Source organism: Brienomyrus brachyistius, chromosome 23 (assembly GCF_023856365.1).
Source record: "Brienomyrus brachyistius isolate T26 chromosome 23, BBRACH_0.4, whole genome shotgun sequence".
In the NCBI taxonomy this organism is placed as follows: Eukaryota; Metazoa; Chordata; class Actinopteri; order Osteoglossiformes; family Mormyridae; genus Brienomyrus; species Brienomyrus brachyistius.
Genome location: NC_064555.1, coordinates 55,127 through 76,998, shown reverse-complemented (window position 1 = coordinate 76,998; position 21,872 = coordinate 55,127). Strand labels below are relative to the sequence as shown.

Below are 21,872 nucleotides of genomic sequence, written 5' to 3'. Positions count from 1 at the left end.
CTCTTCCGGGCCTGTATCCCGCTCCCCGCCTTCGGTCATGTAAGTGCATTTGATTCCAAACACAGAGGACTCTCTAAGGTTCGATTTCTCCAAAGAGAAAAAGCCAAAAATGGAGGCACAAAAATAAATAGCATGTGAAGCCAAGCTGAGGCTGTGAACCCGCACCATATTTCAGTGAACAATTGTGCTTTCAGAGGCACCCCAGGAGCTGGTGAAGGTATGACCCCCCCGCCCCCGCCCCCCCGCCATACCCTGTGTCGCTCTCTCATTTTTCTCCGTTGCTGTCTGTCTGCTACCTTCCGTGCTCCACCTGTCAGAAACAATAAGTGAAAATCACAGAAACTGTATGTGAAATTTGCCACTTAATTTTAATAACTTTAAGCCTTATGATTTCATTTCTCATTTGTTATGAAACCTTCTCAGCAGAGTATATACCTAATATATATAGATATTTATAAATATTCCAAAAGAAATATTCAATAAAAGAACAAGAAATTAAGTAGATCCCAGTAGGAAACTTTAGAGTGCAATTTCAAGAGTGTAACTTAGTGGGAAAATCCTAGAAACCTAATAATAATAAAATATTATAATATTAATAAGTAATAAATGTCTTGATTTTATTCATCTGTAATCTGATAATCTAATAAACACATTTTTTTTTTTTTTTTATAAATATGAGCTCCAGGAAACATTTTTGAGAAAAATGTATAAGAATTTACAGCGTTCATATGGCTTTGATACATTTTCTGTGTGTTTCCTGGGCTGTGTTAGTGTTCACATGCGTTGATGTGTCTGCACCTCTGGGACAGTGTGCTCGTCATAAACGTGGCTGCCACCATCCTGCATCGTGTACACACCGGTGCCTGTCCAATATTAGCGATGCATTTTTCACAGCGGCTGTTAAACCCATCACTGCAAAACATATGGCCATAGGGTGGGGGGAACCATTTATTGGGGACAAATAACTGCACCCCCCACCCCAGAAAGTCCCTCCCCCATGAAACACAGATGTCAGGTTAATAGGTTCCAGGTGAGAGTTTCCCGTCTGTTATTTTAAGGGTAGAGTTTTTACTTGTTTGTTGGCGCTTCTGTAGGAAGCATGACGACATTTCTTCACACATAATCTATTATCCACCCCCCCCTCCACTAGCGTCATACATTGCTTGGTGCTGAGTGTCCCTTTCCTTCCGGAACAACCTCCGCATTCCTTGGTCATTATGTCACTCTCTGTGTGTTCCCCCATGCACTGTTAATTTGCGCTCAGGCTTTGGCATGGGAGATGGTGCGGATCCATGTCCTATCATCTATCACAGTTTGGACTGTCTGAATTTGTGAGGCATGGTGGTCATGACCTCTGAACCCAGCAGGCCCCCTGTCAGCTGCACCACCTGAACACCCTATGAGAGCACAGTAGTTCTGTTGGTTTCTGCAAAGTCAGGAAGGCTGGTTCTCCACAGGCTGGGGGTAAGAGTAAGTACCCTGTGACCCCTGCCCAGGGCTGGACTGACCATCTGGGATCTTCCCAGTGGATAGATGCTGATGGGTTTACAGGACACCAAAATTTCTCATTAGAAATACCCCCTCCCCCCAACTCAGAAAAATCCATTCAGGATCCCCCTCTGATCAACAAAATTAATCGTGGGAGAACCTCCTCCCTGGATTAAATTATTATAGGCTTGAGTGTTGGTATTGTTTGGGCAAAAGTCTACAGCCAATTTTTAACCCCAACCCAAACTTGCCTCAGCCAATCCATCACCAGACTTGAACAGAAGCTGAGGCAGCTTCTTGCTTTAATTTCATGTTTTCTGTTATTATCATACTTTGAAGCTTCTATATCCTGATGAAGAACATCTGCTACTTTCTCCTGCTTCTCCTGTCCAGGCCCTGTTGGACATGCTGACATTGTTCTTGCACATATGCAGGAACAGGGAATCACCTTGAGTTCACCTCTTGCTGGGGAAATATAGCCAGCACTGTTTAACCTTACTGCATGACCACAAAATGATCAAGGAAGACAGTTCCAGTGGACAACTTCCCCTGGACAAATAACTACCTTTTTCAATACGGAAAGCTCCCAAGTGAGGGATTCATTGAATCGTGAGACGTGTTATGACCTGAAACACTGACGACAAGCGGTAGGTGAGCATATAGCACTCATTTTAGAATGTCAGCAGAATCGTGTAACCCAAAATATCCGGCAATGCTTTACATTCATAAGCACTCATAGAACATTCATAAGTATACATTAACATGCTATAGCAGCTTTAATATACATCAATAACAAACATTACTGTTTACAGCACTGAATGTTCTATGAATGCATTATACAGGTATTATGAAGGTGCAGTTAATGTAAAGCATTACCAAACATTCTACTGGTGCAAGTATCTGCTGAATATATGCAGAAGGATCTAACGGTGGTGCAATGGTTAGTACTGATGCCTGACACTGCTGGCCCAGGAACTGGGTATCTGCTCTGCTTGAGTTTGCATGTTCTCCATGCGTCGTTGGTGGAGCTTCTGGTATAAACTTTGGTCCCTGGTGACTCTGCATACGACAAGCCGGTATAGAAAATGGATGGATGAATCTAAAACCTTCCTAGGATCCCATCTAGAGCATACCCCAGCCCTGTACCCTGTGCGGCCTGGGATGGCCCCCAAGCCCCGAAGTGACCCTGACCAGCAAAAGCACCTGGAAAATAAGATGGATGGACGTACGAGCCAACATAGAATTTTTTAAACAGTTTTTAATTCCAAAATTTTGCAGCATCTCTGTATGTCCCTAGTTTTTTTAATTTCTGTTTTGATTCTTCTTTCCTTCATTAGCCTGTTAGAAAAGCTCAGCTTCATTCCTGGTGCAGAAATGACACAAAACCAACATGGCTTGGACACAGGTTGGATAGCACATCAAGCCAACAAGGCTTAAGAAGAAGGCTGATCAGAAGTGACCACATATAGACTTCTGGCTGCTTAAGCTCACATACGCTGCAAGACATGACGGAGTTTCAGGGCTTTTGAGCCTGGATTAGCTCATCCTGCTCACCCACCAGCAGTCAAATGGCAGTCCAGTCCATCAAAACAGAACTGAAAAACACCTAGTGCCAGAACTTGCAGTGTAATGGTCTTCTAAAACAAATGAAAAACCATTAATCCCGTCTTTCTGCAGCCACCTCCTCCTCCTCTAAGGAGCCAGTCTTTCTGCAGCCACCTCCTCCTCCTCTAAGGAGCCAGTCTTTCCAGATGAGTGTTTATTTCCATCTTTTTCTGCAAATTAGATTTACTGTCCCTTCAATTGCACCCCCATGCCCCTTCCTGCCACCCCCACCCTCACCTCTCTTTTTCTCCTTGAGTCCCCCTCAAAACTTAGAGTGACTTTATTGCCGTGACCGTAATCTTCCACAATTTTCCAAAACACTTTGAGTGAATAAATCACGTGAAGCTGCAGACACAGAGATCAGATGTGTGTACGATACACTATGTCCACCATCTATGTTTTCCTGCCTCAGTCCTCCTCCTCCTTGTCTTCCACCTATCAAAATGTCTTTACTCCTGCTTTACTCCTCTTCCTCTCTTATGTGTTCCACAAACATTGTCCTCTATTCTCTTCATGTACATTTACAATGAAGGGAAACTTCTCTTCAGGGGAAAATGTTGTTTATATTCCTCCTGACCTCCGATATAAAAGCCTGTTGATGGATATTGTCTCTCTCTGCTTTCCTGTCCCCTCTATACTCTCTGCTGGGACAGATATAAGCGCAAACACAATGAGCCAAAATGGACAACTGCCCTCTGCTACAATCCTTCCTTCGCATCACTGAATTGCTGCCAACCTTCACTTCTCTGCTTATTTTGCAGGTTTCCACACTCACACACACGCTATCGCGAACACACACTCACACACACGCTATCGCGAACACACACTCACACACACGCTATCGCGAACACACACTCACACACACGCTATCACGAACACACACTCACACACACGCTATCGCGAACACACACTCACACACACGCTATTGCGAACACACACTCACATACACGCTATCACGAACACACACTCACACACACACTATCACTCACACACACGCTATCACTCACACACACTCACACACACGCTATCACGAACACACACGAACACACACCAATGAGTGCTCCATAAAAACAAATCCTCTCTCTCTTTCTCTCTCTCTCTCTTTTCAATTCCAGCAGACAATTACTTCGTTGGAGCCAAAATGGTGACACAGACAGTGTTTACATTTTAGGAAACTGGGAAAGAGACAGAAAAAAAACATAATAGGACAGAACGTGAAACACAAATATCATATCAGGTGAAGTACTCTTGTCATATATGCGTAGTCACACTGCCACACAAAATAATGCCATATGTATAGCTGATATTATCTTTTTGCTTGGAAATGTATAAAGAGAGCTTCTGTCTGAATACTAAATAGTTAAAATAAGCAGGGTATCAAATAAAACTGTCATATGTGGGTTAATTAGAATTAATTGGGATTAAATAAGTCTTAAGGTATTGATTTGAGATAATGGCTTTTTCAGCTGAGATTTGAGGGAGGGCAGGAGAGAGGAATGTACACACTTCAGCTCACACGCACGCAGACCCATACACACTAATCGCATTGAGGGACAGGCTCCGCTAATCTGAAAAGCAGCCTGCAGATGGACCATCCCTACAGAGGGCAAAAGGGGTGCCTCAGATATATGGCAGATGGACACAAAGTCGAGCGGAAACGTACTTCTATGCCAGGGCTACAGGAAAGCCAGACTTTCAGCCCCTCTGACTTCACCCAGGGTCACAAACGGCACAGACAGTTTCCAGCAGACCGCAGGGACATCTCAGTAAACCTGGGGAAGTCACAGTAAACCTGCGTGCACCCCTGTGGCAGCAGAACTGGAATAGTCTCATGCTAAAGCTATCAGTCTCAGCCCAGGGTAAGGCAAAATAAAGCCCCCCCTCCCCCTCCGCCAACCAGCAGTCCAGACTCTCAGACTGGGAAGCTGAAGGAGTGTCCTACACTGCATAATCACAACTGGTGCAGAGTATCTAACTTCCAAAGGGTCATGGTGAACCTGGACTCCCAGGAAACGCAGGACCGAAAGCAAGAGAAGCCCAGGAACGTGGGGGCATTTCATCGCAGGGTGTAAACACACTCACGCTAAAATGGGCAACTTAGAGACTCAGACCAGGTCATGCGAGTCACATAAAACGTGGAAACTGTAAAATTATCAGCTGTGTAAATCATGTTGGAAGAAAAATGTGCCTGCAAACTGCACACTGTAGTAAATGTAATATTGCAGGTTAAAGGTTAGGCTCCTAGGTGAACCGCTGTGATTGGGGCTATACTGTACACCTTGAAACTAAGATCCGTCACGGATAGCTATGGTGAAGACATTTAAAGGGACACAGAATCTGTGTGGAATATAAACATCCTGAATGAGGGCTGCTGGATATTAATTGACTTTGATTATGGTAATACCACACTGTGAGCTGCCGCTAATTTCCAGTTTCTTGCGGTGATGTCACACTTGGAATCAAATTATCACAAGATTTAAGATGGGGCTTCGGCTTAGAATTTCCAACGATGTCACAATGGTAACCGTGGCAGCGTTGTTCGCAGCTTCCATTTCTGGCACTCCAGTGCGGATCCATTACCTTGCATTGTTTATGCAATCCACAATGTTTTTACTAAGATAATTCCCTGAAATATTTAAAAAGAAAAGCAAAAGCTGTTATTTATACATATGGAGGCATTTTAACAGCACCACAACATCACCGAACAGTTCCCAGATGTTCAAAATAAGACAAAGAAGAGATAGTAAACAGGATCTAATTGTGATTATGGAAATTCTTCAGCACTGCTGGAGAAAAGGCCATGTCATATAGCAGTCTTTGTTCCGTCACTCGTCACAAGAAGGTCAATCATGCTACGTGCAACAAGACACAAACGTGCACACAGGCGTTGTTCCTTACACATCTCCATGGCATGCCCGCTCCTCGCATGCCACACTATCACACCAATGTGCGAAAAAGTGCTGTAAGTGTGTCTTCAGTGTCTACAGAGGCCCCGTGCCGTGGATAACGAGGGAACCGTGTAGGACAAATCACAGACATGTTTTATCTCCTGCATTTCTGCTGGCGATCACACATTCAGATGTGTAAAATAACTCCACACACACAAACACACACACGGTCAACACAAAGACCCAGTCTGGCTCACAGTTGTAAATCAGCAGGCCAGGTTTTTATAAAATAGTGAGTTTCCACTGCAGTCGACCTAGCCAAGCAGACTGAATAGACTAAAATTGAAAGAGAACTCAATTGAGTAAAATGAGCGGGAGGTGCACTTAAAGACAGACGGTTGAAAACCGAAGACTGACTTATGCACCCTGGAAATAACAGCCTTTAAGCTGCTGGCAGGTCTGAAGAGTCATGGTTTGAGGCGTGTGCCATGACCTACAATTGCAGGAGAAACCAAAATGCATTTAGCTATAAAGCTGCAAGGAGGCGTGCGTGACTAAACTATCATCCAGACAAGGTGGAGGGAGATGGCCTCGCGCCAGAGACACACGCGCGTGAATGCACATGCACATGCACACGCACACGCACACTCCGGGTCTCTACCAGTGGCAGAGTGCTAACAAGGTGTCCTGTTCCGCATGGCTGGTCTTTAGTGCCATCCAGACGCACCATTTGGAAAGGGAGGCCAGTACAAATACTGGTCTTTCACCAGGTTGGATGAGGGCCTCCCTAGTTAAGTCTTGTGAGATGTGTCCCTTTAAGGCTTGCGGTGTTTGGTGAACCGACCGGATCCCATGGCGACGGGACCTTTCTGGAGCATACAATTACGTATTCCAGTGCTCCATCTACTCAAATACTGTGTTTGTTTATTTTGGATTTACTTCGTCCCCTTCAAGGGGAAAGAGGTACGTACCGTCATATGGCCAGCAAAGTCTGGGGCCGAAAAAAGAGAAGAAAGAGGAGGACCAACTGCTTGTGTGTGAAGGGATTAGAGCTATTCAAGGAGTCTTCTGAGAAATAAGATAATGACTGGAAACTGTAATAAAAAGGAGAGGCAGTCCATGAGAGCAAGACACACACACAATTTTGATTTCAGGCTAATCATCATCAATGCCAAAATGTATCATGAAAAAAGCACACGCTACTTTTTTTATATAACATCAGGCACTCTTAATATATTCGCCATGACATCACCATTTGAAAGCCACACAATAAGGAAATGATGTCATGGGGATTTTAAATCTTGTTAAGCAAATTCATTAATGAGTTTCCATCCATGACAGTTGTCAGGGGCAACCGCTCATTATCATATGCTACTTCCTCTGGGTGTCCTCTCCCTTGGGGTTGCTAGTCTGCCTGTCCTCCCTCTCTGACTCTCTTTTTCAATTCAGCTGTTGGCATGACGATGAACGGTCACTTCGTCCAAAAGGCTTAGGGATGCCAAACCCCCCCTCCTCATCTCTCTCCATTTGTCATTTTCTTTGTGGCACAGTGAGCAGAAAGTATATTTGACTCCTGTTCTTAGTCACTGTTTATCACTGTGTTCATATTTTAATCAGTTCACTTTCCTTTTAAACACTCTTAAACTTCCTCAGAAGTGTAGGCCATGTGAATTCATTTACAAAATCATTACACATCACAAGGACACACTGACTTAATGTAATGCTTGGCCTGAGGTGGTGTCTTTTATCTATAGTCAGATATCAGTCTATCATTGGAAATTTTTGGAAAGATTAATTTATTGCACAGATGTTCAATACATTACATATCACAGTCAAACCATCGCATCTCCCCCGAGACTCGATGTCAGCGACGTACTTAAAGGGGGAATGTCGAGACGGTATACTTTACATTGTTTTTTGCATAGAGCGTTTGGCTTAACAGGCAGCAGATGCTGAAGCATTCACGACAGCTCCAGTGACTGGAAACAGATTCAAATAGCAAACTGTGTGTGTGTGCGTGTGTGTGGGGGTATCTCTGGACCCTTACGTCAAGTGCTCGACCCGACCTCAACTCATCCAGCTGTGCACACAGAAAACCTGTGAACTCTGTCAAAGTAAAATATCTTTATTGCAAGACGTACTGTATTTATTCATAATTGACAGTGATTTGCATGTAGGGATGTCAGAAAGGGAAAATGATGTTGTCCCCGGTCTCTGCACAGGGAAACTGGGCTGACATGCATAAATCTTTTAGTTCTTATTTGTAACTTTTTGTTTACAATTGCTGTATGCTATTTTAATATGATAAGAATTTGGTTGATGAATCCTTTTTTTTGTTGCTATTTTTACATTTTTAACCTCTGGCTTCAATGTAGTTTTCACCTGTTTTAATAATCAGTTGAAACTTTCCTAAATGAAGTTTTCTTGCACCCCCCCCCCACCCCCGCAGTTCCACTGACTGCTCCTGATTACAGAGCTGCAGTGCCCTCTAGCTGCAGGTATCCACCTTGACAGGTAGCCAGAAGGATCCTCGTCTGAGGCCTAGTGTCAGTTTGTGTGTGTGGCTGGTGACTGGTGAATGTGGGAATGCCAGGTAAGGTACATGGACTGCAGCTGTAAATGCGAAACTCAAGACCATCCATGCAGGACTGAAGAACATTACAAGGCTGATTATACTCCTGTGCCCCGTCACAAGACAGCTGTGTACAGCTAAGAATTTATAACGACTCTAATGTCATCACCACAATCTTCCCATTATTCTGCCTCCTGAAATTTTATTGCTGCTGCTGCTAACCTTAGTGCCCTTTTCCATCTCCATGCCAGGCAGCGTCTTACTGGCCAACACTCCCAACAAAAGGACACCTGGAATGCATCCTTATTAGCAGATCTGGCAGTAAACGGCGCTATGAACACACAGCTGTTCGACCTGGCAGCTCTCGTCTGAGAGCACCTTGCCTAAGGGCGATCCTACTTCCTGTTTGTCTCCATGACTAATACTTAATGACAGAACAATATTAGAGTGTATTATCAGGCTTGTCAACTTTGGGCAGCTGGATGGAGTCAGATTGTCACTTAGAGACATACACATACACATACACACGCATTTACATGTTCATAGCAGTTGTATTGCCTTGTAAAAAATTTGTAGGGTTTGCAAACTACCCCAACACTACCCCAACGTTTCTGCTGTCGCTAATTTTAGGTTTATAATGGAATAATACAGATTTGCCGTAAGATTTCTTGCGTGAGTCTGAAAGCTTGAATTTTAATAACTTTCTGGTTCGTTTTGTATCCGGTAGTGCGTTCCTATTTGGGATGATGTAATACCCTTCCCTGAAATCAAAGTGAAAGTAGCACGCTGTCCGGGACAAACACCGATCTGCGTACCAGATTTAAAACAACAGACATCGAATGGATCGTTTGCTTAGAAACCTGATCATCTCTTAAGACACTAAATCAGACTCGGAAAGCCTAAGCCCAACCGTGATTGGTAATTGGTAATAAAGCTAAAGAAATGGCATTTCTGTCCTGCTTTGTGATTAGGAAGCGATAGCTGCACCTTTGGCATGAAGTCGCCGGGGAATTTGAGCGTCTTGCTATTTAAAACAGCGGCCTCAGAGTCACATGACCTTAAACCCCAAAAAGCCAGCTGTTTTCACTCAGTTGTTACGGCGAGACGAGAGGCAGCTGGAGGAGCGGGCAGCTGGAGCCCTGGTCCACAATTCAGCCAACAGTCTCAAGAACAGGAAAACTACTTTTCCTCTAATCGTCTTTTTATTAGTAAATTGGTCTGGTCTACAAACAAGAGGGTGGAAATTCAAAATACCACAGACACCTATGGGAAAGATGACTTTTTTTTTTAAAAAAAAAAAGACATTTTTAAGAAAATTAAATTTAACAATTAAATACAAGATATTTACATTGCAACCCCAATAATCACGTGATTTATAACAACGGAAATGTCATATATTGTGTTGGATGTGCGTTTCTGAGGAGACTGACCATAGGGTCATGAAGCCAGGGTGTCTGTTCAGGGTCATTAGTGCTGTAACATCAGGAATTTTTATCGCTGTTATTCTGACCCGTGTCCCAGTTTGCCGGTGTGAAGGTACGCATGTGAGGGAACTGGGGTGGGGAGGAATGTGCAGGTCCATAAATCCCAGCATAAATCTGCAGCATTCGGAGTTTACTAGCTGTTCCCCCATCACCGTGTGTTTCCAACATAAAAATGGTCTGTCAGTCAGTTGTGGCACAAGTGCTTCAAATAAGAGCCAGAATTGTCCGAATGTATCAAGGCAAGAGACTTTAAGAGACCCTTTCAACACAAACTTTATATTATATTATATATATAACAGTAAGATAAAAATCAATTCTCATACCCAATTTAGGCTGCATGACTTTTTATAAAACATTTTAAGAGAATATCCTTAAAAATGGTGACTTATTGGAACATTTTAATCCCATTAACATAAAAGCACCAGAATTATGATCAGGCTGCAACACTATAATTATTCTTAGGTTGCGGCTGAATTTGTCCATGCCTCCCGCACACCAATTAAAAAATGCCTCTTTTCTATTAAAATCAAGTTCCAGAACAAAAAAAAGTTTTAAATGCATCGTGTATCTGACTGGCAACACAAGAAAGTGAGAGAAAACAAATAAAAATAATCAGCGTTACTATTTACAAGGATTTGCCATTCTAGGGAATTAGCCGTTTATGGGGCCAGTGGAAAAACACTTCTGTGGGTTCACACAACGCCCCCAACTGTCCAGACAGGATTGCAACAGATCCCACCTGCCCATTTCCCCTGCAGTCTTTCCTCATTCACCAGAAGCACGTCCCTGCGAACTGACGGGCAGATTAACAGAGAAATTTTTTTTTGTTTGTTTTTTTCCTTCTTCAAGGACAAACACACAAACAAGCAGAAATATGAACATTACCGTGATATTTACAGCAGGGACTCTCTTTAAATAAGGCTTTTACCCTTCATTGTATAACCGGTATCACAGCAGTTGCACAACTGTGGGAAGTGAAAAGGTGAGCAGGACTTCACAATCAACAAGCAGAATTGCACAGGGTTTGGGTCACGACCAAACTAAGAAAAACGCCCGACAAAATGTACAAACAAGACTTTACAGAACTCGCTTTTATGAGAACCACATTCAGCCCCCTCCTCTGCACTCTTTACTTTAATGTCCTTAAGTGCAATGGACCGTAGGCTGCTTCCATTTCATTCTGCGGTTGAACAGCACGGAGCGAGTAACAGCCACGCCTGCTTGGCTGTCACTCCCGGACCGGCAGAGGGGCGTTTTAGGCCAGAGAGGGCGCAGACGTGTCTAGGGGAACGATCGCTGGGGGTTTCGATTTACACAGATAAGCCATTTAGCTGCCTCACACGCGCACTGGCGATACAAACAAACAAACAAACAAAAATTATATACACAGAATGATGTTCAGGACACTCCATAGGTAGCACACAGTATCCTGAAAGGTACTCCTCCATCGCTGGAATACAGTGCTAGAACGCTGTGTCTTACATAGTTCTTATAATAATTACCCCCCATCCCACATCTACTGCACACGCCCAACCTGTTCAAAACATTCCCCCTTCAGTGTCCCTGCCCCTCCCTGCACCCTGCCCCCCCCCTCCCTCCCTCCGGGACGCCTGCCTCGCCTCCGTTACTCTCAAACACCTCCCTCCTGGCTGATGAAATAGTCCGCTTCCCTTCTGCCAGCAGTCGCTGCTGCCTGCCCGGAGCCGTGGGAGTGACGGCTACGGAAGGAGGTGTGGTTGCTGGTGTGGTGATGGGAGGGGGGAGGTGGTGGGGGGTCCCGCAGGGACGGGGGCACAGCGGAGGCCTTGATGGGGATGATGCGGGTATCCATGACCTCGCAGTCGACCTGCATCATCATCTCGTAGCCCTGGGAGGACTCGTACATGCTCTCTGTGAGAGAGAGAGAGAGAGAGAGAGAGTGTGAGTGAGTGAAAGAGAGAGAGAGAGAGAGAGAGAGAGAGAGTAAAAGAGAAATACAGAAGACAGAAAGAATAAGAGAGACAAGGAGAAAGATACAAGCAGAGAAAGACAAAGAGAGACAGTAAGACAGAGAGAGAAAGAAGGGTCCTGTAGAGATCACAGTGGGATTCTGCTCTCGCAGGGGTACCGTTTCTGGAAATGACAGATAGTTACCATTAACGGACATGGCCGGCATCACCAGGGACATCTTGGGCCGCGTGGTTTTGTTGTGGCTGATGGCCGGCAGCAGTAAGTGGTCCTGCGGGGGAAAATATAGTATGTGTCAGTATGGCTGGCTGTCTCACCACCAGAGGGCACTATTAAGCTTGGCTGAAAGGACAGCTGTATTAGTCACTATGTACAGAGGACTTGCTAAATAAAGTGTAGTACTAACTAAAATGACTAATTCGGTATATTTTGCATTTTTATTTCAGATTTTGCTTTCAGAAGAGAGGCAGTGCATTAGAATTCTGGCCTGTGACTGGAAGGTTGCCAGTTCAAATCCCAGAATCAGCAGAGTGATGTCACCATTGTGCCCTTGAGCAAGAGACTTAACCCTAAATACTTCAGTGGTTGTTGGACCTACTCTCTCAATTCAGTCACTTTGGCTAAAACACTCGCTGAATAAAAAAAATTTTATATCCACTTTTTAAGGATAAAGAATTAGGCTCAGATTCAAATGTAACTCTTCATAATAACCTATTACTGATACTGTGTTTTTAATGTTATATAAAATAGTGTCTAAAATATTTAGTGGAGTATTAGTGGGGTATACTGATAGGGACATGGGGCAATAGCCATTACAAATCCTCCGCTTCCCAGCCCGTTAAATTCACCCGCCGGAAGGAGACCACGTAGAATGTGTCTTCACGCCGGTCAATGGCATCCAGGAAGTCGCTGTAGGTGACCTCTGGTCCTGGAAACACTTGCAACTGACTGTGGGCGATAAAGCAGCAAAGTCAGTATCACAGCCCACCAAAAGCCACAGAGCAATGTGGTGAGACGAGGGAGGGGGCACCAGCAAACACAGAAAACGAAAGTCTCCAACTGAACACTGAACGAAAACAGTGAAAAGGAAGCAAGAAGAAAAACTTGTTCTAAAACACAGAGTCGAGATGACAGTGAAGTGACCAGTTTGGCTGACAGGGCAGGCGGCGCAGAGCAGGGAAGAACAGTAATCAGAAAGAGGTGATCCATAATTACTGAGATTAAAACTGCAACAAATTAATTAAGCAGAAATCTGGGGGGGGGGGTCTCTCACCTCTCCATCGAGCTGTGTGTCTGGATGGGAAGGTATCTGGAGAAATTCATCTTCCTCTGCTGGGATTTCTGCGCAGCAGAGGAGGAGATGAAGTCAGAGACTGTGGGGGCTGATAATGGCGGGGAGGCGGGGTGGTTGCTGCAGGATTTACATTACGCTGAGATCTTGTAATTGCACTGCACATTCAACACAATTACCTGTGGACCAGTGTGCTACTAACAATAATTTACTGGGTTCCCTGGCCTCCTGTGCTCTCCCGTGCCAAGGAAGTGAAGATGATAGGACTTAACCACAGCTGCTGTCGGGGCCCCCATCAGCTGGCCGACTGCGTACCTGAGCCACCCTGGCCTTCTTCACTATCTTCGGCTTTCTTCCAGACTTCTTCCGGTCTATCTGATGCCTGTGGGCCCAGCCCCGCAGCTCGTCCGCCAGCCTGGACCGGCAGCAGTCACACAGAGCAGTTAGAGCCATACCGTTAGCATCGATGTCGATAGCTGTGCTGCCGTCATGCCCAGAAAAAGGCCTCACCGGAGGGACTCGGAGCGGTTAAACTGCCGGCAGTCTGAGGCGGTGAAGTAACGGTCAAGGTCTGGTAAAACCAGGTCCTTCATGTCGCTGAAGACTCCACTTAGGTTTCTGAGCAGAGGGGAACATGGATGTTAGCTTAGGTTATTAAAAAACAGCAGCTATACATTTACCTGACGCTTTTACGCAAAGTGACTTACGGTACAGGGAAGGCTTACAATTTGTGTGCTCCCTGGGAGCTGAACCCACAACCTTTCCCTCATTTTTTTAACATCTTACTGCCTATTAATTACCAGCTAACAAAGGTGATTTCCAATTATTAATGATAGTCCAATAACGATTTCTCAGTTGACAATGCAATTCAAATTAATGAGCAACTCACTTTCTCAAGCTTGCGAGTGAATACACAGTAATGACATGCAAAATGATTCATGTTACATGCATAAATCTATAGGACAGTGTATGTAAAGTGTTTTCTAGTATTATTATTGTTGGACACCATTTCAGGAGTTAAGACCACGGCTAAGAAGAGAAGAGGACCTGCAAACAGAGCCGTGAGACATACAGGAACGCATTCAGGTTCTCTAAGATGATGCAAAGCAGTAACCAAACACCTGACCTTCCCTCTATCACAAGCTGCTTTGTGGTAAAAGCTTCTCATGAAGAAATCTGATAACAAGCCAACCTTAGCTGGTAGGAGTCTGCAGACTCCCTCTCCATCTCGCCCCTCCTCCATCTTTCCTCGCCCTCCTCCTCACTCTCGATCCTCTCCACCGGTGTCCTCTCGCTCTCGCGTATCCTGCCGCTCTCCTCGGCTGGCCCGATTTCCAGTAGGTGTCTCCCTGTCAGAGGGGCTGCTTCTTCCTGTAACCCAGACTCTAACTTCCTGTCTGTGATGCTGAACAAGAAACATGAGCATGAATTATACTTGGGCTGCGAAAAGATCCATTTGCATCACTGGCTGATTGATGCAAACTTAGAAAACTGATGCAGCAAACATACAAACGTTACCAGCCATTCATCTAAAGCTACTTGTTCAGTACAATGTTAAGGTCACCCTGGAGCCTATTCTAGGAAGCACAGGGTACAAGGCATGGGATGCACTGACCAGGATTCCAGTCCACTGCAGGACACATGCAGGACACTCACAATACGAGACCCATCATCAGGCAGTTACAGTCCTCATTTTTGATTTATAATTTTAATGCACACTATACCTTATGGGCCTGAAGCTGAAGGTGATGAAGAGCAGCACCACCATGACGCACACGGCTCTCTTGTTGCCACCCGATTCTCCACCCTGTAGGCAGGGACAGCAGGGAGGGGAGTTAACATTCCTCCATCACGCCAGGATTATTGTGAACTGAAAGCAGATAATGTGGGTGAAATGGCATGGGTGCCCTGCAGCTAAAGCACAGTTGCCCTGAGCAAAGGTGCCAGGTGCCCTGCAGAAAAAGTGCAGCGCAGCAAAGGCACGGGCTCGATAAAGAAAGGTTGCCCTGCAGCAAAGGTACAGGCACCCTGCAGCAAAGGCACAGGTGCCCCAAAGAAAAGCTGCCCTGCAGCAAAGGTACGAGCTCGCTAAAGAAAAGCTGCCCTACAGCAATGGTACAGGCACCCTGCAGCAAAGGTGCCCTGCAGCGAAGGCCCCGGAACCCTGTGTTTCCCCTGTGCAGTGTGTGATAGCACCCTGTGATAAACACAGTGTCTGACAGATGATGTTCATGGGCTCTGGACAGAGTCTCCCCCACACCTCCTGGGCTGTGTGGATGAGAAACAGTGAGCTATTTATAGTCCATGTTTTCTTTAGTCTGTCAGAGGATTGAGATATATATGTTAATAATAAGCTGTGCTGGAAGGCCGGCCAGCATGCACTGGTCTCAACTCCCCCACCACCAGATACCTCCTTCCCAGCCAGCCGCTCCCGCAGCGCCTGGTTCTCCCTGCGGAGCCTCTCATTCTCCCGCTGCGCCTCCTTCAGCTGGGCCTCTAGGCTTTGCAGGTACTCCTTCTTCTTCTTGCGTGACTGACATGCGGATTCCCGGTTCTTAATCATGCGTTGCTGCCTCTTCAGCACCTTCATCTGAGGAGAGGGGAGGCATTTACGTTACCGAGTATACGAGGAGGTACGTGCACCGATGCTAATGCTGTACAGACACAGAGACACAAACAGACATAGAGACAGAGACGTACGTCGATGTCGTTGCCACTGTTCCCTGGCAGAGACGTGGCAGGAATGATGGGCTTGGCAGTGGGGGTGGCAGGCGGCCCAGCGCAGTGGGGAATGCTGGGAGACACAGGCTCCACCTTGACGATGGCTGGGGTCGAGCCAAGGCAGACTGACTGCGAGAGCACAACTGGGGGGGGAGAGGGAGGTTAGTTCAAACTGGGGGAGTGGGGCAGATCTGCAGCCACAACAGCCCAACACAACCCCTGGAAGGAGCCGGAACTCTAACGGCAGGTGATTTCAGAAACATTTACTGCGTGAATCGGGACTTAAATGAAAACATGTCAGGCACATAATCTGTTATTGCAAATTTGGTTCATACAACTCATACATACAGTTATCCATCCATCCATCCATTTTCCAAACCGCTTATCCTATTGGGTCGCGGGGGGTCCGGAGCCTATCCCGGAATCAATGGGCACAAGGCAGGGAACAACCCAGGATGGGGGGCCAGCCCATCGCAGGGCACACTCACACACCATTCACTCACACATGCACACCCACGGGCAATTCAGCAACTCCAATTAGCCTCAGCATGTTTTTGGACTGTGGGGGGAAACCGGAGTACCCGGAGGAAACCCCACGACGACACGGGGAGAACATGCAAACTCCGCACACATGTGACCCAGGCGGAGACTCGAACCCGGGTCCCAGAGGTGTGAGGCGACAGTGCTAACCACTGCACCACCATGCCGCCCCCACATACAGTTATGAAAATGGACATTTTAAACTGTACTTCTCATTGCATTTTCCAATGCCTTCATTAGGTTCTCATTGCGTTGCTTGCACTATAACCGACAAGATTCTACAGCTGAAGATGAGGATAAAGATACTTTGATTTGACTTTGAGAAACAATGAAATCCAGTACATGGGTGTGGCGCCCTCACCAGGACGGTTCTGGTCCATGCCAGGCAGGCCCTGGAGGATGAGCGCCTTGGCGGGACTGGGGCTCTGCGGGACAGGCAAGGCAGCCACACACAAGGGCCGGGGCTGGATGGGCGGCTTGCTGCTCAGGATGCTGTTGGCTTTGAGGGCCGTGGCCGAGGGCACTGCTGGACCCACCGGACCTGCTGTGGGGCGGGAGGCGGGGCGCGTGGGTGGGGCACGTGGGTGGGGCGAAGGAAAAGCAAGGCGAACAGACAGGGGACACTGATGTCACACGAGAAGCAAAAATGCAAGCAGTCGGCAATACTGTAAACAAGGGCTGTACTGATGTTTATGCTCAGAATACAGGGGTAGCAAATAACTACAGATTAACACCAATTTAAGCAAGGAATTCAAGATCTGTTTAAGGCTTAAAAACAGAACAAAAATGCTGGAATGTGGGAGAATGCAGCTCATCTGGGAACCATTTTGGGCAAATATCTTCTCAGGACACAAGGGCTCCACATTTAGAGCTACACTGCCTACCACCTTTATCCATTACTGGGCAGTGGTGAAATGTAACACTGCAGATATTAAATGCATATTTGGGGAGGGGGGGCATTCTTACCTGGGGCCTGCACTTGTGGGTCAGTGCTGTTGTGCGTGGCAATGTGGGCCGGCTGGGACTGTGGCTGTACAGACGGGGTCACCGTCACCTGTAACGTCCCTACTGGGGGCGACAGGACATCCCCGAACATGTAGGGGGGAGTCGGTGGGTTCTCCCCTTTCACCGTCACCTGGGAAATGGAGGATGAAAAGTGATGTGTGCGTGTGAACATACAGGGTTACTGCATACACATTAAAACATGCTGACTGTACACTAGCACTAAGAGTGGGATGGTTTATGTGGTACGTTACACTCTACCTGGATTGATTACACATGCTGATTTACCCACAGGTCAAGAGAGGGGACAAGGCAGGGGACAAGAGAGGACACTCCTACAGGAGGCTGACCTGGGAATCCGGGGTGGACGTCAGAGAGCAGTCAGACCCCAAAGAGGACGCTGGAGAGAGGGGCTCGGCCTTCACCTGAAACACTGTGGAACAGACATGTTATTGTAAAAGGCGAGAACGTGGGGATCTACACCGCTTCGCATCCTGTATCTGAACCCAGAACCATACGCAACTTTACAGCCCAAACAAATGCAACGAGCAATGAACCAGCTCTGCTGAAATATGGATGGATAAAAATGAGAGCTGAACTGTCATGGTGCTAACATCTGAAGACTGAAACACTGGCTGCAGAATTTAACACATACAGCTAAACATATAGTCTCTCTCTTTCTCTCACACTTACACACATGAGCACACACGCGTGCACACATGAGTGCGTGCACACATGAGTGCATACACACACACACACACACACACTTCTGAAGAACTTACACATATCCACAGGCAAGGGCTGCGTAATGGTTGCATCATCTTTTAAAACAGGGCTGTCCCCTTAAGACAGAAAATGGGGGAAGAGAAAGGGCTTTATATTAGAACAAGATTAAACACATAGCTTTAACGCCACTGAAAGAAGGTGATATTTGCTTCCCAAACTCTAGATGCAAATGAGCCATATGTGCATCCAAATGTCGGCCAATGGCTGCCGAACAACCTAAAGAACGCCATGTACTGCCCGTTGCCAAGCTGGTTCACCTGAACATAGATATTCGCTGATCCCTAATCTTCACTCAAACTCATTGTCAGATCATTATCATTTCATTCTAACTCCTTTAACAAATCCCATCAAATCCCATCAAATTCACTGTTACGGACTGCTTTCTTCTGTGGCCTCAAACCTTGCTTAGGATGTGTGATTTTAGTGAAGTGCCGGAGATTTCTGTCTTAATTAATTTTTTTGCTGCAGTTTTTAATTTCCTTGGCAGGGTGGGGTGGGCGCTACCATGCTGGGTAATTTCTGCAATGATGCTAAACAACAAAAACGGCACACCTTAACTTAAACACACAAATGGATAAAACACAGTAAATATAATACTAAGAAGATTAAATAATACCAATGACAAACGCATAATACTTTAAAAACACTTCTTCAAAATTAGGTTAGAATACAAAACACACCTACACAGAAATGAAGCATGCTACATCTTGCATTTTAATGCTTTTTTTAAACAGCATTTTTGTCATTTTGGGTTTATTTTCCATGTATCCCGCATTTTCGGGATACTGTAGTACTCTTTACCTGTTAGAAGGTTATCGTTAAGGTGTTTCCATGGCGACGTAGGGTTGTCAGGATCAAGTGTAAGGATGAGATCGTTATCAAACTAGCGGGGCAGAAAACCGTGAAAACAGGTCAGTAAATAAGTGCAATGTGCAGAAGCACCAAACCACCTGCCTCAACCAGTTATTAACCAGTTTACCAGCTTGTGTCAAGTTCTTCCAGTTACCTCCTACCCAAAATGTGGAAAATAAAACCGGCTGCACCCATCATCTCAGTAATACATTTTGTGAGGACATACAGCCTTTTCAAAGACATAAATATACATCTTCAAAGTGACCACACAGGCCCAAAATAGGTGACTGCAAGGATAATGCATAAGCAGCAGATTCTGTCCCACATTTACTGAATTACCACCACTATAGGCTGCCCTGCATGCAAAGAAATTCAATTCAGGAGGTGCCAAACAGCCCTATTGTATCAGATAATTCCTGCACCATTCTTACCATGGTATTGTATTTCATCCCTCTGGTGTACTCCGCATCCTCTCCCTCCTCCATGCTCTCACACTGGTACAGACAGGCATCTGACAGAGATGGACAACACAGTGAAATCAGTACCACTGCCAGCGTGTTTGAGAACTGCACCCATGCTTCTGAAGGACTGGTCTGCACTAGGTACAATCCATCAACACAGAAACGTCCCTTACACTAGTAGCCAAAATCGTGGAAACACTTCCAATTTTTAGAGATTGCAGAACTTTATTCAGCTATTGCTCCAGTTACTTGCCTAATCGTCCAACGTACGATATTTGTAAAAACACAGCACTGATATTTGTAACATCAAGCCATCTGCAACCACTAAACATTGGAAGTGTTTCCACAATTTTGGTCACTAGTGTAGGATATCCCACAGATGTTTGAGGTCCCTTATCCAGGGTGACATACTCGTTAAAGGACTGGACACAGCCAAATTTCTGCAGGATCCTATGAAAGTTCCTGTTGTAGCATCATCCAATCCAATATTACTTTACTGAAATATCCATTATGTAAATAAAAGCACTACTATATTGATCATTCAGATTTTTATGGAAGAATTGGCTTTTGGGAAAAAAAACATCATTTATGACTACTTTGGGAACTGTTATTGAAAAACAACACGCAACATAAAGAAAGCAATGCGTTGCATATGCTTGTGTTATTGCAGAGCAACTCTAATACCAGCTAATATTCCGATTCGCTGTCAATCGTGAGCCAGACAGAGCTGTCGATTCTACAGCAAACAAAGAAATCGTAGATTACGAAACTGCAAACAAATGAACCACCGTAACACGGTACACTGTTAACCGGTTATATTAATAGGTAACGAAGGCTTTCGGCTGAACTGAAAGACGTAGTGCTTGCTCGAAAACCAACAACTGGGCTTTAATATGTCGCTTATGACGTGTATTAGTTATGGGGGAGGGGAGTAAACAGAGTTACCAATTAGGAGCAGCGAAAAATTGCCAAATGTGATATAGAAGTGACAGGGCTTGAAACCTATGAATGAGTGAGAGATCGCACTCTTCCGCAGCACCCCGCATACATGCATTTAGTCAGCAGCAGCGGAGTACAGTCACACTCCGCACACTGCATCCACATTTCCGGTAAGCCAGGCTAGGCAACTACACAGTAAACAAATACGGCAAAGACGTTCAGCTACCTTCCCGCTTTTAACTCGCCATACAGAAATGGCTGTCAGTCAAACGACACGCTCGGGCATATACGGTGTTCAACGGGCAGTCGGTGGAGTTGATGGTCGCACAATCATGAAACCACGACGGGGAAAGTGCATCCATTCACCATATCCAACCACGCGATGCTGAAACGATGCCGATGCAGTTCTTTTGGACACTTCACCGTTACTCACCCCAGTCTTCGCTAGTGAGAAGGTTATCGGCGAAGAAACGGCTGTCTAAATCGGACAGTAATTCTGTAGTCATAGCCTCCCGACTGAGCCTGCTGCAGCTAATCAGCGCTAGCTACCAGCTAAACCCCCGATCAAACAAAAAAATCCAACACACTTGACACTAGATTTGGTTAGTATGTACAAAGTTAAAACTTTCGAAAATTACACATAAGTAAAACAAAACGTACTGTATGTAATGCTGTATTTACAGATTACAATTTAATAACTGAAACTCGGTAATGCACTGTCCCACAAAACACACGGACAAGGAAACATTTTTTTTCTATCGCATCCCTCCTTCGACTGTCAACAATAGCCAATCGAAACAAAGTATTTAGATAGACATCTTTGTTAACCATACATTAACTACAAATTTTCTAATTGGTCAATCTAAAACCAATTCGTTTTTAGATTGTATAAAAACCCCACTTTAAACATGATTTTGCCCAATCATATGCTAGATTACTGAATGACATGCATTTTAACCAATAGCTATATTGCTATTGCAGTAACACTGAGTTGGCAAGATACGTTGACCAATACATACTGAAAAGAAAGTATCCACTTTTGTCTGTTTAAAATATGAAATCTTAAATAAGGCTGGAAAGCTTTGTAATTTAGATGTAATTTATACTTTACTTGAATATTAATATGAAGTTAAGACTATGTTAGGATAAATTCTTTACAATATATCACAATGTGAAACCACAAAATCTTGCGAACGTACAGTTCGAAAGCAACGTGTTTTAAGACTCGTTTGATGCGTGAGCTTGAGCTTTTATGTAACTCCTTGGCAATGAATCTGCCAGGATTTACACATGAAT

At 45.2% G+C, this 21,872-nt stretch overlaps 1 protein-coding gene across 1 annotated transcript; it reads right to left on the bottom strand.

Moving 5' to 3' along the window:
* Nucleotides 1-9,736: 9,736 nt before the first annotated feature.
* Nucleotides 9,737-21,347, bottom strand: atf6b (activating transcription factor 6 beta). The gene is made up of 17 exons (XM_048993677.1): nucleotides 21,010-21,347; nucleotides 19,608-19,687; nucleotides 19,126-19,207; nucleotides 18,321-18,380; nucleotides 17,889-17,971; nucleotides 17,503-17,671; nucleotides 16,898-17,080; nucleotides 15,976-16,139; nucleotides 15,686-15,865; nucleotides 15,000-15,082; nucleotides 14,468-14,680; nucleotides 13,786-13,893; nucleotides 13,591-13,690; nucleotides 13,258-13,325; nucleotides 12,833-12,932; nucleotides 12,171-12,255; nucleotides 9,737-11,927 (listed from the first exon to the last, which is right to left on the bottom strand). The coding sequence occupies exons 1-17, from the start codon at nucleotides 21,080-21,082 to the stop codon at nucleotides 11,668-11,670; spliced, it is 2,091 nt and encodes a 696-aa protein (XP_048849634.1). The 5' UTR covers nucleotides 21,083-21,347; the 3' UTR covers nucleotides 9,737-11,667.
* Between the last annotated feature and the right edge of the window lie 525 nt (nucleotides 21,348-21,872).

Excerpts from the sequence above, each read along its gene's own strand:
- atf6b (XM_048993677.1), bottom strand. The coding sequence starts at position 21,082 with ATGACTACAGAATTACTGTCCGATTTAGACAGCCGTTTCTTCGCCGAT. Across the intron at positions 19,208-19,607 it reads GGATGAAATACAATACCATG|TTTGATAACGATCTCATCCT; the intron begins GTAAGAATGGTG and ends CTGCCCCGCTAG. Across the intron at positions 12,256-12,832 it reads ACGTGGTCTCCTTCCGGCGG|GACCACTTACTGCTGCCGGC; the intron begins GTGAATTTAACG and ends TTTCCCCCGCAG.